Below are 23,795 nucleotides of genomic sequence, written 5' to 3' on the forward strand. Positions count from 1 at the left end.
ATGATCCGGCGGATGTTGGCAATTTGATCTCAGGTTCCTCTGCCTTTTAGTTCTTAGTTACCACTGCGTAGTAATGGAATGTGTACATCTGTTGAGTACTGGACTTCTCAAGCCTTGAGATTAGATTTGACCCCAACTGCACTTCTTGTTTTACATTGATTTTCTGTGGTACCACCAAAGTCTTAGCTTCACAAGGTTCTGTTGTCATTTAAAGAAAAATATAGTTCAAGCTACTCAGTTAAAACTGTGCTCTACTTGATGGTGTGTCTGATACCTTCCAGGTGTCAGATATCACTAAGCTTTCATTAAACTTTAAAATACCTTGCTGTGCACATATGAATTTGTTGTAGTGTCCAGCACACATTTTGGGAGCCAAGGCTGTAGAGTAAGGGTCAGGATAGAAATGGAACTGACTTCATTTACTGTGATGACTTTTGTCAGTTTTAATGTCAGTGGTGACTTTTATGGATTAGATTGTGGAAGTATTTGGGGATTATAATTAGTACTTCATTAGCATTTTTAGAAATTCATGTGCAATATGTATCAGTATTGTTTTCAGTATTCTGTAATGAGTTTTTAAAAATTCTTACTTGATCACTGAAATTAAATGGCCAACTTCTGATTTAAATTGCTTTTAAAGTCTCAGCATTATGTTTACAAGTAATATCAAATTTTTACCATTGTAGTGTCAGTTCATGAAGTTTGACCATCATTTAAGTAATCAAAAATGGAAAATTCTGCAAAAGCAGAAGAACATGAAAAAATCTTTCATAAAGAAGCAAAAATATCATTAGATTCAGAAGCAGAGTCATCATTCATTATTAATGAAAATACAGCCTCTCCTGAGACTGGTCTTTCTGCAGAGGCTCCTACTTGTGGGCAAGTAAACACACCAAAAAAGAGAAAAATGGAGTTTGAGGATGATCTTGTAAAGGAAAGTTCTAGTTGTGGGGAAAACACTCCATCCAAGAAAAGAAAACTTGATGCTGAAATTGCCCCAGAGGAAAAAGGTTCTGGTGATGATGAAGGCATTTCAAGGAGAAGAAGAATAGAAACTGATGGTTTTCCAAAAGATGAACCTACTGGAGATGGCACTCAGAAAAGGAGAAAAATAGAACTTGAAGATGTTCCTGAAAAGCAAAAGGTATTTTGAATGCATTTTTAAAAATTCATAATAGAATATGTCAGATTGAAATGTGGAGCAGTTATGAAATACCTTTTTTAAAAAACATAATTTTAATAACTTAAGGGTTCTGTGTTTTTAAAAATTTTATTTATTTTTTACTTTACAAAATTGTATTGCTTTTGCCATACATCAACATAAATCCGCCATGGATGTACACATGTTCCCAATCCTGAACCCCCCTCCCACCTCCCTCCCCATACCATCCTTCTGGGTCATCCCAGCGCACCAGCCCCAAGCATCCTGTATCCTGCATCGAACCTAGACTGGCGTTTCGTTTCTTATATGATATTATACATGTTTCAATGCCATTCTCCCAAGTCATCCCACCCTCTCCCTCTCCCACAGAGTCCAAAAGACTGTTCTATACATCTGTGTCTCTTTTGCTGTCTCGTATACAGGGTTATCGTTACCATCTTTCTAAATTCCATATATATGTGTTAGTATACTGTATTGGTGTTTTTCTTTCTGGCTTACTTCACTCTGTATGAATCAGCTCCAGTTTCATCCACCTCATTAGAACTGATTCAGATGTATTCTTTTTAATGGCTAAGTAATACTCCATTGTGTGTATATACCTCAGCTTTCTTATCCATTCATCTGCTGATGGACATCTAGGTTGCTTCCATGTCCTGGCTATTATAAACAGTGCTGTGATGAACATTGGTGTTCACATGTCTCTTTCAATTCTGGTTTCCTCGGTGTGTATGCCCAGCAGTGGGATTGCTGGGTCATAAGGCAGTTCTATTTGCAGTTTTTTAAGGAATCTCCACACTGTTCTCCATAGTGGCTGTACTAGTTTGCATTCCCACCAACAGTTTATGAGGGTTTCCTTTTCTCCACACCTTCTCCAGCATTTATTGCTTGTAGACTTTTGGATAGCAGCCATTCTGACTGGCGTGAAATGGTACCTCATTGTGGTTTTGATTTGCATTTCTCTGATGAGTGATGTTGAGCATCTTTTGTTTGTTAGCCATCTGTATGTCTTCTTTGGAGAAATGTCTATTTAGTTCTTTGCCCCATTTTTTGATTGGGTCATTTATTTTTCTGGAATTGAGCTGCAGGAGTTGCTTGTATATTTTTGAGATTAGTTGTTTGTCAGTTGCTTCATTTGCTATTATTTTCTCCCATTCTGAAGGCTGTCTTTTCACCTTGCTTATAGTTTCCTTTGTTGTGCAGAAGCTTTTCATTTTAATTAGGTCCTATTTGTTTATTTTTGCTTTTATTTCCAGTATTCTGGGAGGTGGGTCATAGAGGATCCTGCTATGATTTATGTCAGAGAGTGTTTTGCCTGTGTTCTCCTCTAGGAGTTTTATAGTTTCTGGTCTTACATTTAGATCTGTAATCCATTTTGAGTTTATTTTTGTGTGTGGTGTTAGAAAGTGTTCTAGTTTCATTCTTTTACAAGTGGTTGACCAGTTTTCCCAGCACCACTTATTAAAGAGATTGTCTTTAATCCATTGTATATTCTTGCTTCCTTTGTCAAAGATAAGGTGTTCATAGGTGCGTGGGCTTTCTATTGTGTTCCAGTGATCTATATTTCTGTCTTTGAGCCAGTACCATACTGTCTTGATGACTGTGACTTTGTAGTAGAGCCTGAAGTCAGGCAGGTTGATTCCTCCAGTTCCATTCTTCTTTCTCAAGATTGCTTTGGCTATTTTATTTATTTATTTATTGTTTTTTTTATTTCCATACAAATTGTGAAATTATTTGTTCTAGCTCTGTGAAAAATACCGCTGGTAGCTTGATAGGGATTGCATTGAATCTATAGATTGCTTTGGATGTGGATGAACATGGTATATTTCTCCATCTATTAGTGTCCTCTTTGATTTCTTTCATCAGTGTTTTATAGTTTTCTATATATAGGTCTTCAGTTTCTTTAGGTAGATATATTCCTAAGTATTTTATTCTTTTCATTGCAATGGTGAATGGAATTGTTTCCTTAATTTCTTTTTCTATTTTCTCATTAGTGTATGGGAATGCAAGGGATTTCTGTGTGTTGATTTTATATCCTTCAACTTTACTATATTCATTGATTAGCTCTAGTAATTTTCTGGTGGAGTCTTTAGGGTTTTCTATATAGAGGATCATGTCATCTGCAAACAGAGTTTTACTTCTTCTTTTCCTATTTGGATTGCTTTTATTTCTTTTTCTGCTCTGATTGCTGTGGCCAAAACTTCCAGAACTATGTTGAATAGTAGTGGTGAAAGTGGGCACCCTTGTGTTGTTCCTGACTTTAGGGGAAATGCTTTCATATCCACCATTGAGGATAATGTTTGCTGTGGGTTTGTCATATATAGCTTTTATTATGTTGAGGTATGTTCCTTCTATTCCTGCTTTCTGGAGAGTTTTTATCATAAATGGATGTTGAATTTTGTCAAAGGCTTTAGCTGCATCTATTGAGATAATCACATGGCTTTTATTTTTCAATTTGTTAATGTGGTGTATTACATTGATTGATTTGCGGATATTGAAGAATCCTTGCATCCCTGGGATAAAGCCCACTTGGTCATGGTGTATGATCTTTTTAATGTGTTTTTGGATTCTGATTGCTAGAATTTTGTTAAGGATTTTTGCATCTATGTTCATCAGTGATATTGGCCTGTAGTTTTCTTTTTGGTTCTGTTTTTTTTAACTTAATTTTTATTTTATAGTGAAGAATTGTTGATTTGCAATATTGTGTTAGTTTCAGGTATACAACAGCGTGATTCAGTTATACATATATCCATTTTTTTGCAGATTCTTTTCCCATATAGGTTATTGCAGAATATTGAGTAGAGTTCGCTGTATAGCAGGGAACTTGCAAGGTCCTTGTTGATTGACTATTTTATATATAGTAGTGTGTATATGTTAATCCCGAAGTCCTAATTTATCACTTTCCCCTTTGGTAACCATGTTTGTTTTCAAAATCTATGAGTTTGTGTCTGTGTTGTAAATGAGTTCAGTTGTATCATTTTTTTTAGATTCCACCTTTAAGTGATGTTGTATTTGTCTTTCTCTGGCTGATTTCCCTTAGTCTCTAGCTCCATCCACATTACTGCAGATGGCATTATTTCAGTCTTTTTTGTGGCTGCATAATATTCCATTGTGTACATCTTCTTTATCCATTCTTTTGTCAGTAGATGTTTAGGTTGCTTTCCCATCTTTACTATTATAAAGAGTGCTGCAGTGAACAATGGAGATCATATATCTTTCAAATTCTGTTTTTCTTCTGATACATGCCCAGGAGTGGGATTGCTGGATCATATAGGAGTTCTATTTTTATATTTTTAAGGAACCTCCATACTGTTCTCCATAGTGGTTGTGCCAGTTTACATTCCCACCAGCAGTGTACAGGGTTCCCTTTTCTCCACACCCTCTCAGGCATTTATATTTGTAGACTTTTTGATAATGGCCATTTTGACCTGTGTGAGGTGATACCTCATTGTAGTTTTGATTTTCATTTCTCTTTTATGTAGATAAAACTTCTGCTAATGAGATAATTTTAATCTTATTTGGAAATCTTGACTAAACACTTGAAAGGGAGTTTTTATAGTTTGCTTTTTTCTTAGTGTTTTAAAAAAGACACCAGTGTAAGTTTCAAATGATTTATCTTTTTTCCTTTTTAATTAGGTGTTTATCTCTTTTTTGTGTTTGAAGTATTTGAGATTATCACTTAAAATGATTTCTACATGATACCCACTTTTACATTTCTTTCTTAATGTAATTCCTTAAACTATGTAATTTCTGCTTCTTATTAGGGTAGTTACTTGAAGCCTGGTATTTAACGAGAGTATTGTAAAGCAAGGGATAGCAAATCATTTTCATCTGGGAATACTGTTTTGTGATGGGACCTGAAGTGGAGTCTGCATTGTGCAATGAATGAGTAAAATTCTGTTATCACTCCTCAGGAAGAAAGTGGCAGATAAGCCAGGCATTTGTCATTGGTGAATCGCAAACCTTTTTAATAGAGAGAAGCTTGTATTGTAAACATAGTTTTCAAAGTTTTACTAGCAGTGGAACCCTTTATTCACAGGAAAATCTTCAACCTTTTACCTATTTTACATACCAGGTGAAACAGTTTGGTTGAGCAGAAAGTGGGGGGAATCTGAGGCCCTTATCTGGCATTTTTGCAGAATGCTTAAGGTTTTAGAGAGTACCAATTGAAATTTGAGTTAGGTTAATAGCAAATAATAGAAATCACTGACAGCAAACATAGACTGTTGTGTTCCCATCTCTTTGTGAATATTAGCTCATGTAATGCCCACAATAATTTTATAATTTTATTTGTTTCATGTTTAGCTTCTTAATTTTGTGCCATTCTTCTATTTTCAGAACTTGGAAGAAGGACACAGCTCAGCAGTGGCTGCTCACTACAATGAACTCCAGGAAGTTGGTTTGGAGAAGCGTAGCCAAAGTAGAATTTTTTACCTAAGAAATTTTAATAATTGGATGAAAAGTGTCCTCATTGGTATGTTTCCAGTTTTGAATTTTTAATTTCAGCTTATGTTTCCTTTTTTTCTCCCTAAGTGGTTAATCATATACAAAGTGAGTAGGTTTTTAGTTAGTGTTCATTTAATCATCAAACCTTGGCTTTATAAAACTGGAGCCAAAACTGAAATTAGGCCTTTGAGATAAATTCTTTTCATATTTACTAATAGCTGACTACATAAGATATTAATATTGAGTTATTTAGGTTTTCAGAAGGCAGTTTGCTTTTATATTTAGAATTAAGGTTACCTAGTGCTATTAAATAATCTGTTTTACTCTAATAGTTTTGGAGCAATCCTATATTATTGAATGAAACATTTGGGTTCCATTAAGTTAAGATGGGCAGTGGCATGATTTTTTTATCTCTGGGCCTTTAATGAGTTGGTAAAGGTCATCATTTGTATTGATTGTCCATTGAACTTGTTCTTTTCTTCTGGGGAGAAATAAAGTTTACTTTGAGGATTGATGGAGAAATTCAGCTTTTTGGACATCATTTTTGTCTATGAAAACTCATTTTTGAATTTAAAATGGAAGTCAGTGGAGGAAATTTAATTCTGAAAATATTTATTGCTTTCTGTATCAAATATATTAGTCAGCCACTTACCTGAGATTAGAGAATTTATAAAAGCCAGTAAATGTTGAAGTTTTTCACAAAAAGTTTTTTTAGTTTTGGTTTCTGTTGTTTTTTCAAAAGCCAGCCTCAGAAAAAGTGAGAATGCTTTCATAGTTAAACTAAAAAGAGTAATGTGCCATTTATGACTACTTTCTATCGTTTTGAGAATATTTTAGTAATTAAAAAAAAAAATTATCCATCCTGAAAAGTGTTAGGAAGGGGAACAAGACTCATTTCAGATGCATTTTAATATTTTTCTTTCTCACTTTTGTTTTTAATATTTATGTTTTATTACAAAAATAAGGCTTATTTGACTCTGCTACTTGTCATCTAGGATAAATGAATAAACTCTTTAAAAAAAGCTTTTTTTTAGGGTTACTATACGGCGTTTTAAAATCTATACTCATAAAGTAATCTTTGGACCCTATTGCTAATTTCTCAATTTTTTTTCTTCCTTTGTTCATCATCCTTAGTAATGTAGATGACTTATCATTGAGTATTTTTCCTTAGTCACTTATTCATGTATTTATTCATTGAATAAATATTTTTAAGTTCAGTTGTATTTTTCACATTGTTAGTTGTATTATTTTTATAAACAGGGAAATAGGTAGCTTTTATTATAAAAACACTATGTCAGGCAAAAATGTATCTCTCAGCATATTCCTGATGGTGGTTTCTCCTTCAGCTGTTCCAGCAGCTCTCTTTAACGGGTGCTTTGCTGTCTGCACCTGTCTTTCTGGTCTTGCTGTAATTGATGTGCTCTGTGCCAGATCTTTGCAGTCTTTTTTTTTGTCTTCTCAACACCCATTCTTTGCCATTCATTTTCTCTTCCTTGCTGTTTATAGCTAGTGATAGTTGAGTGTGATGCTTGAATGTGATAAAGGTAACTTGAATAATGTTTCATGAAGATTTCCCCTCTCATTAATCTTATTTTGTGGAAATAAAGAGGTTTTATCGTTCTTGCTGGTTTTTACTCTTGACATATTGCATATTATGCTGTTTTTTTTAAGATTCATAGCAGAAAGTTAAATATTGAACACTTGTACATCTGTTGAAATCAGTTAAAAATCCTATGGACGGTGAAAGCAGAAGTATTTATACAGAATATTCTAGCAGTCAAAATATTACATAGGAAATAAAAAGCATTAAGCTCAGAATGATAAAGATAGAATAGATCTAGGATTCAGTATTTTATCCAGTGTTAGAATTGCTGAATAGTTCATTGTCTAAGAATATTCATATGCCTTTAACTGATATTTGAACCATTTGGCTATTGATATGGGGACCTACTAATATCATCCATTGATTATTAATGTGATTTGGTAGATTGAGATAAAAGATTCCATTTTTACTTCAGAGTTTTAAGATTTCTGATGACAGTAAAGAGGTTTATGTAGTTTTTTGACTAGTTCTTGTGTTTCTTTTAGAGGTAAGCCTGGCTCTTTTATCAAAGTCAAGCTGTTATGATCCCATAGTTATTTTCATCTTATTAAGTGTATAAGAAGCCAAACACTTATCTTTGGAAAGAGAACTACAGCAATTTATGAATTAATTTTTCTCTTATCAAGAATAAGTGTTGGATATTCTTGTATTAATTAGAATTTAAAATGTTTGCTCTTGACCTGCCAAGATCATGCAGCTTTTCTATACTGTTTAACTTCTGTTTAATCAAATGAGAGAGACAAATGTTTGCTATATAATGTTGAATCAAATTCTGAAAATAACCTTCAAAAACCTGTCTTAGTTTCTAAAATACCAGAGATATATTCTTTCTTCTTTAATGCTGAAGAAGAGTCAAGTTAATTAACTTAGTCAAATTTGAAATATTTCCCAAAAGTTATGAATTAATTACATAAATGAATGTGTTTATATTACACGTCATGTAGAAGTTAGAAGATTATTAAGGGTAACAGTTTATACTTTAGTAAAAATGGAGAAGAACATTTATTATAACTTATTTCTCTCTTTTAGGGGAATTTTTAGAAAAAGTGAGACAGAAAAAGAAACGTAATATCACTGTTTTGGACCTAGGATGTGGTAAAGGTGGAGATTTGCTCAAGTGGAAAAAAGGAAGAATTGACAAGCTAGTTTGTACTGGTAAGAGAGATAATGACATGGGAAGGAATGCATTGTGGTCAGCCAGGTAAATGGAAATAAGAAAGATATTTTATGGGCATAACACTGAAATACCATACCACAAGATGTGGTATGCTTATGTGGAGCTGCTCATGAGAGGTATTTTTTAAATGAGGAATGAGAATTCACTCATGGTGTTAAGACCACAGATGATTGAAGTCATGGTGGACTCCATGTTTGAAGCACAAACTTGGAAAGTCTTTTGCTGGTCACAGATAGGACAGTTTCATAAATTAAAAAAAAAACAGTAATTATAGTGGATTGAAACACATGGAATAAGGGGAAAATCTCATTGTTCAGACTTGGAGGGAGCAAGGAAACTTATTCATTATTCTGAAATGTATAAACAAAGGTAGAGGGTATTTATCTTTTCTAACCCTATATGAACCATATTTCAGCATAAACAAATGGTTTAAAAGACAAATTCCTGTTTATTGAAAAATGATGAATAAATTTTTCCACCCTTGATGAAATAATGGCTCTAGCTGCAGTCATTAAAAGATGCTGAAGCTATTAGAAGAAAAGTTGAAAGGAACTTAACTGGATTAATCAAGCACCTGAACCTTCCAGTCAGTCTTAACCCAGAAGAGGTGCAGGCAGACAACATGTTCCTTCCTGTCTGAGAAGTCATGGAAGCGCACAGCACTGCCTGTGGAGTCATGTTGCCTAACTCTGCACTTCTCGCAGTTTCTGGTTTATGACCTCAGTTCAGTTCAGTTCAGTTCAGTCGCTCAGTCGTGTCCGACTCTATGCAGATGACAGCATCCTTATGGCAGAAAGTGAAGAGGAATTAAAAAGCCTCTTGATGAAAGTGAAAGAGGAGAGTGAAAAAGTTGGCTTAAAGCTCAACATTCAGAAAACGAAGATCATGGCACCTGGTCCCATCACTTCATGGCAAATAGATGGGGAAACAGTGGAAACAGTGGCAAACTTTATTTTTGGGGGCTGCAAAATCACTGAAGATGGTGATTGCAGCCATGAAATTAAAAGACACTTACTCCTTGGAAGAAAAGTTATGACCAACCTAGATAGCATGCTGAAAAGCAGAGACATTTCTTTGCCAACAAAGGTCCATCTAGTCAAGGCTATGGTTTTTCCAGTGGTCATGTATGGATGTGAGAGTTGGACTGTGAAGAAAGCTGAGTGCCGAAGAATTGATGCTTTTGAACTGTGGTGTTGGAGAAGACTCTTGAGACTCCCTTGGACTGCAAGGAGATCCACCCAGTCCATTCTAAAGGAGATCAGTCCTGGTGTTCTTTGGAAGGAATGATGCTAAAGCTGAAACTCCAATACTTTGGCCACCTGATGTGAAGAGTTGACTCATTGGAAAATACTCTGATGCTGGGAGGGATTGGGGGCAGGAGAAGGGGACGACAGAGGATGAGATGGCTGGATGGCATCACCGACTTGATGGACATGAGTCTGTGTGAACTCCGGGAGTTGGTGATGGACAGGGAGGCCTGGCGTGCTGCAATTCATGGGCTCAGTACACTCTTAAAAATGATTAAGGACCCCGGAAAGCTTTTGTGTATGTAGTTATATCTATTGATTGTGGAAATTAAAACCAACAATTTAAAAAATAGCTTTAATTTCTTACAAGTAAAATTTAGTGAGAAGACTAGTATTTTTAAAGTATTTTTGCAAATTATTTTAAAGTCTGTAATAATAAAAGACAGCTGAGTTTGCACCTCTGTGTCTGCATCAGTATGTTGTGATGTGTTACTTGATGAGCAGTGAAATGGAATTATTTGATGTGAAACTCCATTAAATCTGCCTTGCACTTTGCCCTGTAAGATTTTATTCACTAAAATTATGCAAATCTTCTAAACGTGGGCATCAAGAAATCACATTGGTTTAATATCACCATAATCAGAAAACTCTTTAGTATTAGGACAATGCCCAGCCCATCATGATAGAAACAGTTTTTTCAGAGTTGTAGTTTTCACTTGAAAGCTCAGGTTTATCATTGGTAACAAATAGCATCTGTAGTTTTCACTTTTTTCATTTTGAAGAAAAGGTCTGCCAGATTACCAGGTCTGAATAACCAGTTTGTCTGTCTGTTGTTCTTCAAGTGAAAACAATTTCCCTATTAAAAAATTGGCCAGTACAGCTCACAAACAGTCACACCAGTCCTGTTCAGATAGACTTTGTTATGTAGCAGAAATGTTTTAAAGATTTTATAAAATTAATGTTTACTGCTTTATCAAGGACATTCCTAAATGAAATTGGCTTCCCCCCTTCCCCTTTTCTTCTTTCTGAGCTGGTTTATAGCAGTGAAAAATAGATCAAGAATTACCAGTATCACTGGTGCTCCTACCTGATATTCATGACACAGTATCAACTGTTATTTCTTTGTGTTAGTCATTCAGTCATGTCTGACTCTGCAACTCCATGGATTGTAGCCCATCAGGCCCCTCTGTTCATGGAATTCTCCAGACAAGAATATGGGAGTGAGTAGCTATTCTCTTCTCCAGGGGATCTTCCTGACCCAGGGGTTGAACCTGGGTCTCCTGCATTGCCGCCAGATTCTTTACCACTGAGCCACCAGGCAAGTCCTTAGACGGCAAGTAGATCAAACTAGTGAATCCTAAAGAAATCAACCCTGAATATTCATTGGAAGGACTGATGCTGAAGCTGAAGCTCCAACACTTTGGCCACCTGATGCAAAGAGCTGACTCATTGGAAAAGACCCTGATGCTGGGAAAGATTGAGGGCAAGAGGAGAAGGGGGCAACAGAGGATGAGATGGTTGGGTGGCATCATCGACTTGATGGACATGAGTTTGAGTAAACTCCGGGAGTTGGTGATGGACAGGGAAGCCTGGTGTGCTGCAGTCCATGGGGTTGCAAAAAGTCAGACACGACTGAGCGACTGAACAACAACATCCACTGCTGCTTCTGTACCTGTAGTGCAAGTCTCAACACTGGGAAAAAACAAATAACATTTTAAGAAAATATAAAGAGCTGAGTGTACAGAGTTAGGTTTTATAATTCAGATTGGAATCTAAACTTTCTGCTTTAAACTTTGAATAAGCATTTAAAAATCATGATAGAACTTCTCTGTTGTCAGCACTTATTGAGAAAGTGTTTAATTCATTCCGAAAAATATTGGTCATTTGCATTGGTACAGAAGACTTTATTCTCCCTTGTTTTGAAGGAAATAGAACCTTTTTGCTTTTCTAAGGCTAGATTCCTTGCCAGAGTTCAACAGTTGAGATGAAATCTAGATTGTGCCATTTTTGTGTTTCTGATGTAACTCTGTGGGCCTCTGCTGACATCACTGATGCCTCTTCCCCTTCCAGATATCGCTGATGTTTCTGTCAGACAGTGTCAGCAGCGGTATGAGGACATGAAAAACCGTTGTCGTGATAATGAGTATATTTTCAGTGCAGAATTTATAACTGCTGATTGTTCAAAGGTATGTGGTGTTTTTGGAAGTATGTCTTTATATTTTTAGTTTGAATAAGTGATTTGTTTTAAAAATCAGCTCATTTTTTAAAAATGTGCTTTGAAACATTAAAAATCTTAGGACATGGCATTTTTAATTTCAGCTAGAAATTCCATTAATGATACATTTCCTTAAATGACCTGCCGAATACTAGTGGGTTTTAGCTTTTAATACTTTTACTTTGGAAATAGTTTGTTGCTTTTCTGTTTGGACACTTTTTTCTAGTATTTTGAAATAGATCTGCACTTAGGTTTTGTTTACCTTGTAATTTGTTTGACCGGCTTCCCAACATGTCACAGTCTGCTGACACCTGTTTCCAAATCTCTTTGACAGCTGAAGTTCAAGACTACAGAGGCACTTGAAATGCTGAAAATCTCCCCCTGGAACTTTACCTCTCTTTTCTGACTTGTTAGCTCGTTAAATTATTGTAGATACCTTGAACTACACATTTTGTTGGCAGTTGTGAAGGTGGAAAGAAGTGGTAGTATACTGCTAGAAAGTTAGAAACCTTTAAAAAACATTTTGCATTTTTCAAAATTTCCCAGGGAGTTCTCTGGCAGTCTGGTGATTAGAATTTGGCACTTTCACCGCTGTACCCCAGGTTCAATCTCTGATTGGGGAATTAAGAGCCTATTAGCTGCATAGCACAGCCTAAAAAATAAAAAAAAGTCTCAAAGGCCGGTTTTGTGTTTTTCATAAACCCAAGTATATAGGTCAACATCATTTTACTTTAATTTTCCAGTAAAGCCAATTAAAGAATCAATTCCTTTAAATGTCATATGTTTGATGTATTTTTAATATGATTCCAGAATCTCTAGTTTTAAAAATTACTATGAAAGTGGGAATGAAATTATATTGAACCAGAAAAGAGAGAACATTTTTATTATGATCCTTAAGATACAAAATGATAGAGGATAGGTTGGTTGGAGGGCATGTCAACTTTTATTTTAAGGATCCTAATATTAGAAATTCACTAATTATGTTGCAGCCAATTTCAAAATCTTGACCCATTATAATTTGTTTCAGGAACTCCTAACTGATAAGTTTCGTGACCGAGAAATGTGCTTTGACATCTGCAGTTGTCAGTTTGTCTGCCATTACTCATTCGAGTCCTATGAGCAAGCTGACGTCATGCTCAGAAATGCGTGTGAGAGACTGAGCCCTGGAGGCTATTTTATTGGTACCACTCCCAACAGCTTTGAATTGATGTAAGTACTTTCATATATTGTGGTGTATAAAATATTCAAAATTAAGCTTATTTTAGAACAGCAGATATTTATCAGAAATAGAGTTTATAGAAGGGTTGAGCGCTTTGATAACGTATTTGTGTAGATAATCTAGTTTTAAGTTAAAAAGTCAGACTTACAGATGAACCTTTAAAACATCTTTGTGTTTTAGTTGGGGACTGATGTTGCATTCAGCCAAAAAGCCAGAGGTGGTATTGCTAGATAAACTCCAGATCAGATGAGACTTAACCAGCTGTCATGATAATGAAGCCTATTTCTAGCATAATTTTGTTAGTGAGATTGTTAATGATATTTTAGCATATTGCTTCTTAAAAGTAGCTCAGACCCACTTCACAGCTGTCAGTTGCATCATGTGTGTTCCCCCCCATATTTAATCTGATCAAAATAAATTAGACTTAATAATAGATTTGGTTTTGGGGGGGGTGTATAACCTACAGAAGACGCCTTGAAGCTTCAGAAACAGAATCATTTGGAAATGAAATCTATACTGTGAAATTTCAGAAGAAAGGAGATTATCCTTTATTTGGCTGCAAATATGACTTCAACTTGGAAGGTGTTGTGGATGTCCCTGAATTCTTGGTCTACTTTCCATTATTAAATGAGTAAGAATGTCATTAATCTGTTACTGTACTCTTTTGGGGGCTTCCCAGGTGGGTCTAGTGGTAAAGAACTCACCTGCCAGTGCAGGAGACATTAAAGATGAGGGTTTGATTGCTGGGTCAGGAAGATCCCCTGGAGGAGGGCATGGTAACCCACTCCAGTGTTCTTGCTTAGAGAATCCCATGGACAGAGGACCCTGGCAGACTACGGTCCATAGGGTCACAAAGAGTCAGACAGGACTGAAGAGACTTAGCACATAGCACATTCTCTTTTTGCATAAGAATGAAGGTAAAGGGGGGAAAATCAGTATTTCTATTTGTCTCTTATTTTAAGTGGGATCTTAAGAAGTATAGCCTGAATAATGACAAAACTAAGACTCAACGGTTGGTGCCATAGGTCACTTACAGCCTTACTCATTTAGTTTCTTTTATCCCTGAAATTATTTTATCCTGTAAGCAAGAAAAGGGAGCCTGTTGCCTACAACTTGTGGCATGAAATAACTGACACCTAGAAATAGCAAAGATTTGTTTTTAAGTAACTACTGGTACTTGGGTAACTAAAATTAGTTCTCCCAAAGTAGGGATCCTCCTTTTGACTGGAATAGGTATGTTAAAAGTTTTATATTTCACTATAGCTTATGAAATTGTGACTCATGACAGTGGTGATAGTAAAATCCTGATTCAGGAATGTATTCATGAACCTGAATTATTAGGAGTCCTGGCAAACCATAACCCCAGGGAAAGCTGAGGTTTCAGGCTTTATCAGGTAGGGCTCCAAGGCCTAATGAGACACGTTGGTCTTCGGGGTTTCCCTGAAAGAAGTGTGGAAGAGTCAAGTTAAATGTGGGTCATGTCACAGCTGACCAAAGTGTATTTCCTTCTTTTTATTTTTTATTCTTTTTAAAACAAAGCCTTCATTAACTGAGGAAAAGGTCGAACTTTATATTTTTACTTATTTTTCGATGGTGGGTGATTATTTATTTGAATTGTGTCTCAGCCAGCTTGTAAATTTATGGATGTAGGATTTTCAGGAGTTCTACAGTGTATAAAACTTTTCTAGAAAATAAAAATGAAGAAAATGAAAGAAAAGAAAATGAAGTAGCATGTGATTAAACATGGAAAATACTATGCAAAATTTATAAATCTGAAAGTTAAAAAAATATATATCACATTTTCCTTATAATTAGCAAACTTTGGGGAAATGTTATGCTTGAAGAAGTTTAAACGTTTTTAGTATGTTATTTTATATGTTTGTTATGTTAGCTTGGTGCTTTTGGTTGACGGTGATTTGAGTATACCCCAAGAGATAAAGAATGAAACGAAAGTTTGTTTGTTTTTTTTAAGGGCTAAGCAAACATTAGCAGTCTTTTCTGCTTGTATTGCTAATGATGATAAACATATCAAGTAATAAATTGTCACTTTAATTTTCAACTTTTTATAAATTATTTATCAAGAGAAGTATTCATTCAGAGAGACAATCTGAAAATGCATAGGGATCCAAGCCGCCTTTGCCGTCTTGTTAATTAGCTTTCATCTGCAGACCTATTCAAATCGGTCAGATTGAGTCTCTGTTCTTTGTAATTATGATATTTGTAGATGTAAAGCTTGGTTTCCCTCGTAAAGGCTTATTTTGGATATTTTTTGATTGAAAATGAACTGCCTGGAATAGAAGAGGCTTTATATTGACCTGTGTTGTCTTTCCAAGGGGCCTGATGCAAGTGGCAGGGACTCTTGCTGTCCACACAGCTCTTACCTGCTAAGCTTAGTGGCCCTCCGATGTTCCCATTCGCTCTGTCCCCTCTTCTGTCACATCAAGGGTCCCTTTTCAGGGTTTTTCCTGTTCCTTCTCTCATCTTTTATCTGTTGCCTGAAATCATCCTCAGGTTCCCTTTTGTTATCTACAGATGTGCAGTGATCTGCTTCGGCAATTGTACTGGGAGAGATACATACACAGAGCAAAGGGAGACCTAATGTAATTAGGGCTTGAGGAAGCCACCTGGGAGAAAGTGACATCTAAGTCAATATCTAAAGGGTGTCTAGGTGGCCAGTTTTGCCCTAAGTGTGCTGGGGAGCCAACAAATGTTTTAAAAGGCCATAACCTGTGCACTTTTGAAACTTCATTGACTGCAGTTGGCAAATTGGTTGAGGGAGGGTAAGAATAAAAGCAGGGAAACAAACAAACGAAGTGGTACCACATTGAATGGTGATGGTGATAGAGAAGGCTGGTGGCCAGTGTCGGGATTGGGAATGGGCCTGTCCAAGTACGTTTTGAGGTTAATGGAGAGGATGCAGTGGCCTGCTGAGCACTGGGCACAGGGAGGGGTGGCAGGAGCATGAGATGGTTTACTGAAATAGCAAAGGCTGGCAGGAGAACAGGCCGGTGGGATTCAGCCCTGCAGGCCTGGGATCGTCCTGGTGGAGATTTCTAGGGAACATGGAGTGAATGTGACAAAAGCCAGGACTGAGCTGCCACTGCTGCTGGCAAGCTGTGTACATCGAGCAAGGATCTGGGCCGCTTTCTTCAGAACCATGACATCTGGAAGTTGAGAAAAGAGACCTGTAAAAACCTGTGAAGAAGCAGTTCAAGATGTAGGATAAAAATTAATAGTTTGTCTTGCCAGGGAATCCAGTAGATGAAAGGGAATATTTTCGTTTCACTTCCTGGCCTATTTGTTAGGTTACTGGAGTTCCCTGTGACCCAGGGAGATCTAGCTGCATGGTTTTTTCAGGTCACTAGCGTGTTGCCCTTCACTTATTTCGCATGGTTCTCTTGTGAATTCGTAAGGTTTTTAGTTAAGCCCAGAAGATGTTACTGTTGCGTAAAGAATTACAAATATTTTGGAAGCCTTTTCATGAAAGAATCTTTTTTGGACAGAATGGCGAAGAAGTACAATATGAAATTAGTCTACAAAAAAACATTTCTGGAATTCTATGAGGAAAAGATTAAGAACAATGAAAATAAAATGCTGTTAAAACGAATGCAGGCTCTGGAGGTGAGTATTTAGAAATTGTGTAAAAATCCCAGGTTATTGCAGACTTGTTTGGTTGTTTCTGAGATTCCTTTCAAGGCCATGGACACACTCAGTATTTATATAAATTGCACAGATAACCGGTGCCAATAGTAGACTGTTCAGCACCTAGGACAGAGCTTTAACACAGGCTGTCAGGACTGTCGTCAGCATGTGGGGCTGCTCTGTATCTGAAGCATGAATTTTTACACTACAGGAATAAGCAAATTTATTTCTCATTGGCAAAAATGTGTTGATTGTAATGGTTCCAAAATGGTTTTTTGATTAATAAAGATGTGTTTCAGCGTAGTTATAATGATTTAAAATTCATGGTCTGAAACTGCAATTACGTTTGCACCAACCTAATACTTAAAATGGATTAAAAATAATGCTTGAAGTAATTTGAATATCAGACATTTGGTCACCATATCTTTAAAAACACAGCATTTTTTTGAGGCCCTTCTTCATATTCTGTGTAATTGTGGAGACGATCTGTATTGGAGGCTGGATGTTTTCCTTCTCTTCCGAAACTCCTGAGGTTCTTTTGACTGAACATTTTATTTGTGTTATTTCCAGTTGCTGTTCGTACTTCCATGGCGGTTAAGTCACTGTAACATTCAGATGAATGTTTAACTCTTGTGTCGATAACTTCCTTCAGGTTTGAGTTGTGGCAGAAAAAACCTTTGCCCAGGACTCACAGAGATACAGGTGTTTGCTGCCAAGTGGTCTTGGTGGCGATTCAGGACACTGTTCAGTCCCTCTGTGACACTCTGTAATTGTAGATACTCCAGCCATGCTCATTGTTAACCACAGCAGCTTCTTTGTACAGAGAAGATTCCCTTAACTCCTTTTTTAAAAAATATTTCAAAAGTATGTGTAGTTTTTATTTCTGAAGTAATACTTAAAGATTATTGTCTCATTTCAGTGATTTAGGGTGTTTCATTCTGAATTGTAAATTTCAGCGTAATGACTCAACTAGGAATTTCCCTTGATTCCTTAGCCATATCCTGCAAACGAGAATTCCAGACTTGCCTCTGACAAGGTGGGTGACTATGAACATGCAGCAAAGTACATGAAGAACGGTCAAGTGAAGCTACCTTTGGTAAGGTTTCATTCTTTAACAAGTCTTACAGGAGAATGGAAACTTAAATTATTTCATTGGTTTACAATACTTGGGTTCACTGACTTATAAATCAGATACACTTTAGCCTATTTCTCCTAAGTTATTACTTTTTATAATTGTAGAATACAGAATAAAATGCACTTTAATGCTGAGAAATGTAGTGCTGTATTTGAGAAAGTAGGATGGGAGGAATGTTCTTGGCTTGGCTTGAGAGTTTTCTTGCTGTATCATTGTATCTTAGCCTGGACACTACTGACTAGCAGTGTTCCATAGATATAATTCAGGGGCTTATGAACTTAGATGGGGAAAAATTATATCTTCGCAGACTTCTATGTGGAAGTTCACATTTTCCTTAATTATGAATGCTCCACAACCATAGTGGTATTACTAGTTGTAGCTGTGACTTTGTTATCAATAGAAATTATAGATATTTGTGTAACACATTTTTGCCAACATCTTATAGTATTGATATTTATTTATCACTTCAACATTTATCACTTCTTTATTTCCTTAGTTATTAGGCTTGTTACTGTATCTTATTACTCAGTGTCTTTGCAAAACAGCAAGTATGTTACTAAATGCAGTTTAGTTCCTTTGTATGATAGATATTTTGTGATTTCCTTTGTTAAAAAAAAAAGTCTTATTCCCTCCTGCAGTATTATTTGATGTTTCAAGATAGGCCTTTTTTCTCCCAGGTTAAAAATGCAAGCTCAGTACTTTTTCCAGTTACAAATGATACCCTGTTTATGCAGATTCACCCTTTGATTGAGAATCAGTGGTTTAGAGAATTGGCAGGAGCACAAAAGTGATGAGAAGATGGCATTAAAAGTTAATCTCATTGATTTATTTTATATTCAGATCGCAGTAATATTAATGGTGAATTGTATGTATATTTATAGTGAAGTTAGGGTTTTGGAGCACCTCTGTTATTGAAAAATAAGTATATGTGTGCTTCTATATTCAATCTGAAATTTTCTTCCTTATTTTTTTAATTTTAGGGGACCTTAAGTAAATCAGAATGGGAAGCTACAAGTGAGTATATATATCATCAGTGTAGATTTACTGACATTTGCAAAGATTGCTTCAAAGTGATTGTTAAAATTGGAAGACTTTAGAAATTTTTCTGACACAGATTGTGAGGGGATGATTGTGTTCACACAAAATTCCTATAAATGTCTAGTTCCCCTTGTCTTGCAAGGCTGTTCAGTGCCAAAAGAAAGCATATGCAGGGTGTTCCTTAACGTAAACTTTGAGCGTTCTTAAATATTTCCATTGTCTGCTCGTTACTGCAAAGCCATCTGTATTTTACATCTTTACCTCACATTTCTGTTGGGAATTTTGGCTTATGGACCACTTCCTTGTGTTTCACTTGGTTGTGGCCTCTGATGTTAACAGTGAAGGCTTAGTAAATGCTAAAACGTTCAGTTAAGCACCACTGAGCAGGATGTCTTGGAGGATGTGTGGTTGGGAACGGCCATGATGTGGAGGCATTCTGAAGTGAAGCGTGCGTGTCTGGCTGAGCAGTCAGAGGCCTGGCCAGTTCTCAAGGTCCCAGAGCCTCCCTGCCAGGGTGATGGTGGTGCCCCATATGGTCACCCTGAGGACTTACAAGGTAGTTCCCATTCTTCGCTTAAATATTTGTTGATTATATTGAAGAGAAAATCAGAGGTAATCAAAGATGAACACTCTGAATATTGAGTTACATAAAGATCTATGAAAGGGCTTTGGGGGATACAAAAAATAAATACTACCTCTCTGCCTCGCAGTGGAAGAAACATAAATAAGTGACTTCTAGGCAAATTGTTCTACATGCTGAAGTTCTTGTAATGGGGAAAACAGATGAAGGAGCACTCAGTGAAAACTAGAGAAATTGGAAAATAATAACAGATGGTGTTATGGAATGTTTAGCCTGGGCCTGGTTGCTGTTGGAAGCTTTCATGTGTTATGCTTCATTCTGTCCTCACAGCTTCATGAGTAGACTACTGTTAATCATGTCTCCTTTTCACAGATAAGAAATCAGGCATATAGCTGGGCTAAGGTCAGAGAGCTAACCCAGGTGCTTCACACTCACAGCCTTCGCCTCACAGAAGCCCACGTGAAAGGAGGAGTCTTAGGACTTTCTGAATGGAAAGATAGGAAAAGGGAAGACAAGGGCTAACACTTTGAGCTTGTCTCAGAATATTGTTTCCTTTAGTAGAAATGGGATTGGAAGATATTAGAGACATCATCTGTGATGAATGTGGGAATGTGTGCAGAAACCGACAGATTTCTTTGGCTTCCCTGGAATGCAGATAGGCAGCTGCCTTAGCTGTCCTGTCAGTGCCAAGGGGCGGTACAGCAGGATAACCTTGGGCAGAGGTCGTGGTGGTGGTGCTGGCTGCAGATCAGGACTGTATTTTGATACTAAATGTGGACTTTAGTGATACTATGCAGGTGAATTAGATGCTTCCAGACAGTTGAAGAAGAGGGGCGTTAGAGATGAGAAGAGCAATAGGAAAGGATCAGTGGGCACAGGGCAGCCAGGATCATTGTGTCAGGGCCGTCTGCTCTGTGATGAGTTATACTCCTACAATCTAGAGGGCTTTGTGGGTTGTGCCACAGTCTGAGAAGCTGTATTTTAAACTCCTACTGGTCTAATCATGAGCTCATATTTCCAGAGCTTGCTGCTTGTCTAGATGCTTTAAATGTGTTGCTGACAAATCAGAAGTGGTTCAAGTTTTGTTTGTTTAAATCCTAATTGAAATGCTGGCACAGAAAGCATTTTTTATATAATTAGTGAGACTTCTAGAATTTTTGAATTAGAAAAGAAGGAAAGTTAGTCATTGCTGATCTCAAATCGAGCATTAGTTTTCAGTGACCCTACATCAGAGCAGCTCAGGACAGCCAGGTTACCTGCAGTAGGTGCAGAAGTATTTGGGGTGGGTTTGGCAGGGTTGGTTGTAGACAGAGTACTTGGAATGCAGGGCAAGCTCTGGTGCCGAACTGTCCTGAGCCTCAGGACTTGCTCATGAGAGCTTTAGGTTGCTCCGCTATCTAACCCTCAAAAGGAATTTATAGTGTTGATGATCACTCTGCCTGTTTTCTGCCCGTCTGTCTGCTCTGCTGCCAGCCATCTTTCATTACTCCTGAAAGACTCAGGAGGTAGTAGATGAGGAGTAAAGAACAGCATGATCAGAGAGGTGTTAGGGGAGACTGCCTTGGTGCTTCTGTGCAGTCTGGATTGAGGGGCAGAGAGCTCAAGGATTGGGAGGCCCTTACATGGTCTACCATCCTTCATCCGTCCCCTGTTCCACAGTTGACCCAGGGGGCAAGGCTTCCTTGTCACATGGCTTCTTGTCTTGACTTGCTGCTTGAATGTCCTAGTGAACATCCTGAACATGCTTGTGATATCAAGACTTTGTCATCTCTGTCGTTTTTATAACTAAAACATCTGTCAGTATCTTAGAAGAAGATACGTTTGAACCTCAGTGATTCGGGATGAGGAGCTGCAGGTGCAGTTGGATGTCTGAGTGAACACACATGGAGCAGGAGGCCTGGTTTCAGGGAGCATGCTCTTGAGGCTGGGTGTGTCTCTGCTGGGGTTGTGAGTCCTCAGGTAGCCTTGGCCCACTTCTCTTATTATGCCCTTAGCACTACAGCTGGATGATTGGATGAACTTCAACATGCACATTATATTCCTTTACAGTTTTTTTTAGGGTTCACCCACCCCCAAGTAGCAAACTAAAGTACCCTGCACTCACAGTAGTGTAGTTATTCCAGGTAAAAATAATTAAATCATAAAGTTTTCCAGTTTTCATTTTCCTTGCCTGTATACTTTTTTTCCCTCAACCTGTCGGTAGAGTTTTTAGAGCTGTTGAGTTGGATTGCTCCATGGCTGTGATGTCAGAGTATTACAGTAGGTGGATATTTGTTTTCAAGTAAATAGATACGATCCCATATCTACCTAAGTATGACTCACAATTATGGAAGAACTCTTAGAAATAAATAATGGAACTTTTCTTTCAAAAGCTGCTTGAGAATTTTCACCAAATTATGAATAAGACCAAGACTGTTGCCCTGAGGATATGAGAAACCAACCTCTAATTTTATTTGTTTCTTTTTAGGTATTTACTTGGTTTTTGCATTTGAGAAGCAGCAGTGAGCACGTCACATGTGCAGTGGCACCAGAGCAACTGTGTTCTGTCTTATATGGATTTGAACGGTCCACCTTCCATAGATCTGACGCCCTTGTTAAATGTAACTATTCTCAGTGGGCAGGATGCTGCTGGAAACGTCAGTGTATAAATGGAACTTTTGCTGTCTGTGACAGATGAACTTTGTGTGTGTATATAAGAATGAGATGGGACCTTTGTCTTTGAAAATCTATTTTTAAGTAATGTTCTAAGAATTCCATTTGCCCCCACTCTCGTAGCTCATAAAAATTATAAAATGATGTGTTAAAGCCTGAGTTCTTTCACCAGTGCTCTGCTTCGTCCAGTGTTTATTTACAGTATTAAACGTATAGCAGTTGTAGAATTGGTGGGATTGTACTAATTCACAGGGATGTGTGCTCATTTCCGAAGTTTTGTTAGTGTTTTTCAGGGTTAAAATAATTGCTGTCTATACAACTGAATGTCAGTGTTCAATATAAGTTTAAAACTAAGATTTTCATGGTGGTAAAAGTTAATTAACTTAGGATTCTAACCAGTTATTAAGTTTCATTTTAAATAGCAACTAGTTCATTTGCTGACATGATTGAGTTCTAGAACTGGACAGAACATTTCAGATTCCAGCATAAAATTGTTTTGCATTTGGGGGCCTTTCTCATAGGAGTTCCCGATGATAGCAGTTAATGTTTCTAGTTATCAAGGATGTAATTCATTTCTTTACTGAACCAAAATGCTGTGGGTATTTTTCTCAAGATTTAGTGGACATCTCCCACGTGAACCTGTTTGCACATTTTCCTCAGATTTACGTAAGGAACTCAGGTACGGGGGATGGGGGCCCAGGGGCAAGGTTCCACAGGGATGGAGGTGTGGGGGTAGGCCAGTGAGCAGTGTGTGGCTGTGAAGGGAGCTGACAGAGAGGCTTGAGGGATCCTCCTGATGGAGGTCTGGGCCACGGCGCTGTGTGCTGTTGATCCATTCCCCTCTTTGGCCCAGAAAGAACCAGTATGTGTTCCTCCATCATAGCATTATGCTTGGCGCAATAGGATCTGGTGTCTCATCCTCACTTGGAGTTTGCATTTGCCATTTCAGAACCCTTAAGAGTTGTCAGCCCTGGCTTCTTGCATGACTCTTGCGAAACTGACACCAAAGTGAACTGTTGTCCTTGATTTATCACCACTTAGAAAACTTACCAGTTTTGATATATAGCAAAAAATTTAAAGAGCAAAGCAGAGAATTGATACATACTCTCTTAAAAATCATTTCTTTCATGCATGGTTTTAAAAGACATTTCTTTCTGTGATTATCCAGAGTACTTGTTAAAAAACTGTTGTCTCTTAGTTTGTTTACATGTGTTGATTGTTCATCGTGTTAGAATAGCAGACATTTCAGCTATTAGGTAATACAGGTTACCTAATTTCTGTTCTTTCCACAGTCTGTCCATCTCCACCTGTTAACCAGTTTACAAAAATGTGGTGGTCCACCCTAAGTTGTTGGAGGAAATAAATAATAGCAGTTCTGACTGGTGGCTGCCATTGGCCAGCTGAGGTTTGGTGATGGTGCTGGGAGGTGGGCTTGTGAGCTCTTTAGTATTACATCAGTTCTGGAGGAAAGTGCCAGAAAGTACTGTGATAGTTTGGTATAGAATGAAAAGCTTCTCTGTTATCACTGTCTTCATGTAGTGATCTTAGTGTATTCCAAGCAAGTAATAAGACATATTTTTAGCCTCCTCCTGCTCTCTCCATTCCATGGAAAATTTGGGTGGAATAATTTGTGGTGGCAAAGCCAAGTGGAAAAGAAGGATAAAAAGGAGCAGAGAGAGCTG

At 37.3% G+C, this 23,795-nt stretch overlaps 1 protein-coding gene across 2 annotated transcripts; it reads left to right on the top strand.

The window, feature by feature from the left end:
* The first annotated feature begins 690 nt into the window (after window positions 1–690).
* RNMT (RNA guanine-7 methyltransferase) lies at window positions 691–22,266 on the top strand. 2 transcript variants are annotated; one of them, XM_052660485.1, is made up of 10 exons: window positions 691–1,144; window positions 5,498–5,633; window positions 8,238–8,363; window positions 11,703–11,818; window positions 12,875–13,056; window positions 13,533–13,697; window positions 16,570–16,687; window positions 17,703–17,804; window positions 18,824–18,857; window positions 21,929–22,266. In XM_052660485.1, exons 1-10 carry the CDS (start codon window positions 728–730, stop codon window positions 21,964–21,966), a joined length of 1,434 nt encoding a protein of 477 aa, XP_052516445.1. In that variant the 5' UTR covers window positions 691–727; the 3' UTR covers window positions 21,967–22,266. The 2 variants fall into 2 exon arrangements, with proteins under 2 accessions (XP_052516445.1, XP_052516446.1); XM_052660486.1 differs by lacking the exon at window positions 13,533–13,697.
* Window positions 22,267–23,795: the final 1,529 nt, after the last annotated feature.

The sequence above is a fragment of the Budorcas taxicolor genome, chromosome 22 (assembly GCF_023091745.1).
Source record: "Budorcas taxicolor isolate Tak-1 chromosome 22, Takin1.1, whole genome shotgun sequence".
In the NCBI taxonomy this organism is placed as follows: domain Eukaryota; kingdom Metazoa; phylum Chordata; class Mammalia; order Artiodactyla; family Bovidae; genus Budorcas; species Budorcas taxicolor.